The sequence below is a fragment of the Coregonus clupeaformis genome, chromosome 5 (genome assembly GCF_020615455.1).
Source record: "Coregonus clupeaformis isolate EN_2021a chromosome 5, ASM2061545v1, whole genome shotgun sequence".
Taxonomy (NCBI): domain Eukaryota; kingdom Metazoa; phylum Chordata; class Actinopteri; order Salmoniformes; family Salmonidae; genus Coregonus; species Coregonus clupeaformis.
The window spans coordinates 25749353-25755669 of NC_059196.1; the positions used below are offsets into that span (position 1 = coordinate 25749353).

Sequence of the window (6317 nt, forward strand, 5' to 3'; positions counted from 1 at the left end):
ACCGAATCGAGCCGGTCGGTCACAATGACAGTACAGCAGCAATACTGAAGCTGGAGGGAAAACATACTCTCCTGTAGGATAGCCTTAAAAAGTGTGTCAGACACAGAATCCGTGAAGGGCTCCTAACCCAAACTGTGAAGCGAGAAGTGTTAGCCTGTGGCTGCAGAGCCTGGATGAGAAAAACCTATGGCCCCAAGAAAACACATGCAAAGCAGAGCAAGGAGAAGAATGTCTCTTCAAGTAGAGAGATGGATAGGGTGACCGGGGATATATACAGTGGGGAGAACAAGTATTTGATACACTGCCGATTTTGCAGGTTTTCCTCTTACAAAGCATGTAGAGGTCTGTAATTTTTATCATAGGTACACTTCAACTGTGAGAGACGGAATCAATTTTTTTTCTCCAGAAAATCACATTGTATGATTTTTAAGTAATTAATTTGCATTTTATTGCATGACATAAGTATTTAATACATCAGAAAAGCAGAACTTAATATTTGGTACAGAAATCTTTGTTTGCAATTACAGAGATCATACGTTTCCTGTAGGTCTTGACCAGGTTTGCACACACTGCAGCAGGGATTTTGGCCCACTCCTCCATACAGACCTTCTCCAGATCCTTCAGGTTTCGGAGCTGTCGCTGGGCAATACGGACTTTCAGCTCCTTCCAAAGATTTTCTATTGGGTTCAGGTCTGGAGACTGGCTAGGCCACTCCAGGACCTTGAGATGCTTCTTACGGAGCCACTTCTTAGTTGCCCTGGCTGTGTGTTTCGGGTCGTTGTCATGCTGGAAGACCCAGCCACGACCCATTTTCAATGCTCTTACTGAGGGAAGGAGGTTGTTGGCCAAGATTTCGCGATACATGGCCCCATCCATCCTCCCCTCAATACGGTGCAGTCGTCCTGTCCCCTTTGCAGAAAAGCATCCCCAAAGAATGATGTTCCCACCTCCATGCTTCACGGTTGGGATGGTGTTCTTGGGGTTGTACTCATCCTTCTTCTTCCTCCAAACACGGCGAGTGGAGTTTAGACCAAAAAGCTATATTTTTGTCTCATCAGACCACATGACCTTCTCCCATTCCTCCTCTGGATCATCCAGATGGTCATTGGCAAACTTCCGACGGGCCTGGACATGAGCTGGCTTGAGCAGGGGGACCTTGCGTGCGCTGCAGGATTTTAATCCATGACGGCGTAGTGTGTTACTAATGGTTTTCATTGAGACTGTGGTCCCAGCTCTCTTCAGGTCATTGACCAGGTCCTGCCGTGTAGTTCTGGGCTGATCCCTCACCTTCCTCATGATCATTGATGGCCCACGAGGTGAGATCTTGCATGGAGCCCCAGACCGAGGGTGATTGACTGTCATCTTGAACTTCTTCCATTTTCTAATAATTGCGCCAACAGTTGTTGCCTTCTCACCAAGCTGCTTGCCTATTGTCCTGTAGCCCATCCCAGCCTTGTGCAGGTCTACAATTTTATCCCTGATGTCCTTACACAGCTCTCTGGTCTTGGCCATTGTGGAGAGGTTGGAGTCTGTTTGTATGAGTGTGTGGACAGGTGTCTTTTATACAGGTAACGAGTTCAAACAGGTGCAGTTAATACATGTAATGAGTGGAGAACAGGAGGGCTTCTTAAAGAAAAATTAACAGGTCTGTGAGAGCCGGAATTCTTACTGGTTGGTAGGTGATCAAATACTTATGTCATGCAATAAAATGCAAATTAATTACTTAAAAATCATACAATGTGATTTTCTGGATTTTTGATTCCGTCTCCCACAGTTGAAGTGTACCTATGATCAAAATTGCAGACCTCTACATGCTTTGTAAGTAGGAAAACCTGCAAAATCGGCAGTGTATCAAATACTTGTTCTCCCCACTGTATATATATATATATATATATATATATATATATATAGAGAGAGAGAGAGAGAGAGAGAGAGAGAGAGAGAGAGAGAGAGAGAGAGAGAGACAGACAGACAGACAGACAGACAGACAGACAGACAGACAGACAGACAGACAGACAGACAGACAGACAGAGAGAGAGAGAGAGAGAGAGAGAGAGAGAGAGAGAGACAGACAGAGAGAGCGCAGGCCCGTTGTGAATGATGAACTAATGAATTAGCATTCTACATGACTGCCAAAAGACAAGAAGCACACGGCACCAACCACAGCTCACACGCACGCACACACACACCACAGCGCTGCCTCAGTGGTGATTGGATACAACATCTGAATACTAATCTGGTCAAGGCTAGAGAGAGAGAGAGAGAGAGAGAGAGAAAGAGAGAGAGAGACTTTTGACTTTTTGTCTTTCTTTAATGATACATCCTCATTTCATTAAAACCTCACCATAATTTTATAGAACTCAAATTCCACCCTAAGGCGTGCAGAGATCATCCCATTAAATAATAGTAAAGGGTCTGTTATCCTTCCACCTTTGACCCTGTTCCTCCTTGTTAGCCAAATAGCCAGTTTTGCCTGAGCAAACAGAATATTCAACAACACACATTTGGCCAGGGCTCCATGTAGAACCTTCCACTGGAGGTCCCCTGACCTCTTTGGTACTGGGAGTTTGTAGAGCCCCCTCCATCTAAAACCCACCATACTCTCCGCCCCACATGTTAGGCTCCTAATGTTCCTCACCTTAATGCAGAGGTTGTAGAGGGCTTTAACTCGCACCCCCTCAAACCCCCCAAGCTCGGAGTGTTCAAATCTAACAAGTCCTCCAGACCCCACTGATATGCCTTCACGCCTGTTAGGCTCCTAATGTTCCTCACCTTAATGCAGAGGTTGTAGAGGGCTTTACCTTCCACCCCCTCAAACCCCCCAGGCTCGGAGTGTTAAAATGTAACAAGTCCTCCAGACCCCTTGGCAGTCCCCAGTCTCTGCCGTCACCTGCAGTGGCGGAAACATTGGTGGCCCCTCCCCCTTTGGCCGCTCAAACACCCCCCTTACCGGCTCAGACAGTGCCTTCTGGACCTCCCCCAGGATTCTCTCCAGCAGCCTAAGAGATGTTAGTCCTGTTTGTTGTGCCAGGACTTCCGGGGTTTTCCACTCCTCCCCCAGCAGCCGCAGGTCACCCAGCCTTAGTAAACCCATTGCCATCAGTCGCCTCTGCAGGGTGGCCGACTGAACGGATCTCAAAAGGATGGCTGGGTTGTGGAAGATAGGCCCCTCCCACACCCACAGCCAGGCTCCACACCCCCTTCTCATTTGGGCCTTAGCATCTGCCAGGACCTCAGCACCGCAGTGTAAAAATCAGAGAGACCTGCTGTACTCAGCCTCTCCAGCCTCATGAGGAACAGCTGCCGGTCCAACCCTAATCCGCCAGCTCTCCTCAGCAGCACGCATGCTGGTTCCCTCCAGCCGACAACAGTATGGTACAGCATTCTCTGCGCCGCCTTTAGCCACCCTGCTCTCCAGTTCCACCAGGCCCTGTCCTCCTTCGTGGACGGACATATACAACACTGCCTCAGCCAGTGATGGCCCAACCAGAAGAAATCCACCAGCTTGTGTTGCAGGTCTGCGAGCAGACTGGCGGGGGGGGTTGAGGACAGGCAAAGTTTATGCCACAGGCAGGATGCAGCCAGGTTGTTGATTATCAGCACCCTCCCTCTTTATGACACTTGGGACAGGATCCACCTCCACCTGGCCAGTCTTGACACCACCACTGCCAATTCTTCCTGACCCACCTCTCCGAGACCAAGTACACCCCCAAAATGTTAAGCCCTTCACAACCCCACTGCAAACCACCTGGAAGCAGAGCCCTATCCCTCCATGCCCCGCATAACAGAGCTTCGCTCTTGCCCCAGTTCACCTTAGCTGTCGAAGCTCCCTCGTACACCTTCAGACTAGTCTCTAGTGCCTGCATATCCTGCCCATCCCTGACCATCACAGAAACATAATCTGCATACGCCGACACTGCTATGCCTGTCAACACACCCATGCCTGTCCAGCACACTCCCTGCAGTCTCCTGCATAGCACGCCCATAAAAGGCTCAATGGCTAGTGTATATAACCGTCCCAAGAGGGCATCCTTTTCTAATGCCCCGCCTCACCTAGACTGGCCTACTGAGCCCCCCTCCCACCTTGACCATACATGACACCCCAGCATACAACATCTTCACACAGGCCTAAAACCTTTCCCCAAACCCAAACACAGACATCACATTAAACACATACTCATGGTCCACTCTATCAAAAGCCTTCTCTTGGTCTAAAGAGACCAGTCCAAAGATCACATTAGAAACTCTCGACAAGTCCAACAAGTCCCTGATTAAGAATAGGTTGTCCGTGATTCAGCGTCCCAGTACACAATATGTCTGGTCCTTGTGCACTATAGAGTCCAGATGGGACTTCAGTCTGTTAGCGAGGACCTTGGTAAATATATTGTAGTCCGCACAGAGCAATGCCAGTCCCATTTCTTGGGCAGGAGAGTCAGAGCTGCCCGACGACAGCTCATCGGCAACTCTCCTACCCCGACGCACTGACGCAACACGCAAAGGAAGTCCAGTCCAATTATTCCCCAGAATTTTTTATAAAACTCCACAGGGAGTCCATCACCGTGCACCGGGGGACATCTGGGTTACGGCCTCTGACAGTTCATGGGACAACAGGAGAATGTCCACGGGATTCGTAACAGTCCATTTCATCCCTCTGTGCCAGAGAGAGCTTAGGGAGTTCCGCAAACATAACCTGAGCACACATAGGATCACACAGTTCTGCCCTATACAACTCAGTATAAAACTCCACAGTCCACTCTCGTATCTCCCCCACCACAGAGGTCACCCGCCCATCCGACAGCCATAGACAATGCATACCCTTGGCTTCACCACTCTGTCTTTCCAAACCAAAGAAGAAGGAGCTGGGAGCATCCATCTCCTTGAGCATGGAGAACCTAGCTCTTACAAGTGCTCCCTTTGCTTTAACCTGGAGAAAACTGCCCAGGTCCCTACATAATTCAGCTAAGTTAGCCTGGAGGCCTACATTGCCTTGCCCCACCAGCTCTACCTCCACCTCACTGATACTACGCTCGAGTTCCCCCAATACTCTCCTAGCCTCTGTTTGAATTGAGGTGTGTTCCGCCTCCTCATTAATTCACATAGAAGTAGCCCATTTCAGTGTGTTTCAGTGTGTTTGAGGCTTTACTGAGCCGGACAAACTTCTCTCTTCGAGGAAAGCCCAAGCACTTCACCAATGTTTCCGCAGATCAAGTATGCAGACATTTGCGCAGTCCTGCACGAATTGGAAAATCTTCTGGCTGGCGCTCGCATTGCCTTCCTTGTTGTTTTCCTCACAAATAATAACTTTGGACATGTGTGCGTTCCTATCAAAGTAAGTGCCTTATTCTCCGTATATCGTGTTGTCGTTTCTACTGTAGCATACAGTATGTATGTATGTATGTTTGTATGTATGGAGCATAATATATTTACAGTTTTATTCACATGTTTTCAAGTACTAGTGACAAATAATGCATTCCGATTATTGCATAGATTGTAATGGACACCTATGATGTGTGTAAAATACTTTTTTGAAGGTTCTACTGATTATAATGAGCTAATGCTAAGCTATTTGCCAGCTATGTGTGGCGCCATGTTTGTTGACATTATACAATGTATTCTGGGTGTCACGTAAACGTCTGTCAGACCAAAGATGCTATATTGAGGTGAAGGGTAAACTTCCGGAAGTGAATGAAGTGAAGTGAATGATCGTAGATGACACACCCCCTTCAACATGCATACCGCAAACAGACCAAACTCATCTTGTTTCCTCTTATTATCTTTGGTTGACGCAACAACAAAAACATGGCAGCGCGCACAAACTACCCATCGTCGGATTACTTTCGATTTCTAGAAAGTGTTTTACTCAATTATTTCGATCAATGGTGAGCTCATCCGTGATGTGATGAATTATAAATAGTAATTGCTATTAGCTAATTCATATTGTGGTTTCTGACATATGAGAATTATCTAAATATGACCGGTTGTGTTACGTCAATCTTTCCTCAGTTAGCGCTAGGACTAATGTAGCCTACATTTTCCGGTTTGGATGATTGTGTATGCTATTGCTACTTCTGTGAATGTCTGAACATTCAGGACATAACTTTGTAAGGACTGTGTTTGTGCAAAATGTTTCTGTGAAAAAACAGTGTGGCTAGCTCAAATGCTGACTGTTGCATCAATCAAAACTGGACATTCTAAATAAGCGTTCTAATCACACCGGTTTGAGCGTACGCTGCAATGATCACACCCGTTTGTTGGTACGAGAGAAAAGGTTAAACTTCCAATAGGATGCCTGCCGAGGCCCTGGTGAAATAGACCGC

The 6317-nt window shown here is 47.4% G+C and overlaps 1 protein-coding gene across 1 annotated transcript in view; it reads right to left on the reverse strand.

The window, feature by feature from the left end:
- The window catches only part of LOC123482769 (protocadherin-16-like), a 43802-nt gene extending 40594 nt beyond the window's left edge, over positions 1 to 3208 (reverse strand). Inside the window, exon 1 of the mRNA XM_045211521.1 lies at positions 2951 to 3208. Coding sequence (XP_045067456.1) covers positions 2951 to 3208 — 258 coding nt within the window. The remainder of the gene's footprint in view (positions 1 to 2950) is intronic.
- Between the last annotated feature and the right edge of the window lie 3109 nt (positions 3209 to 6317).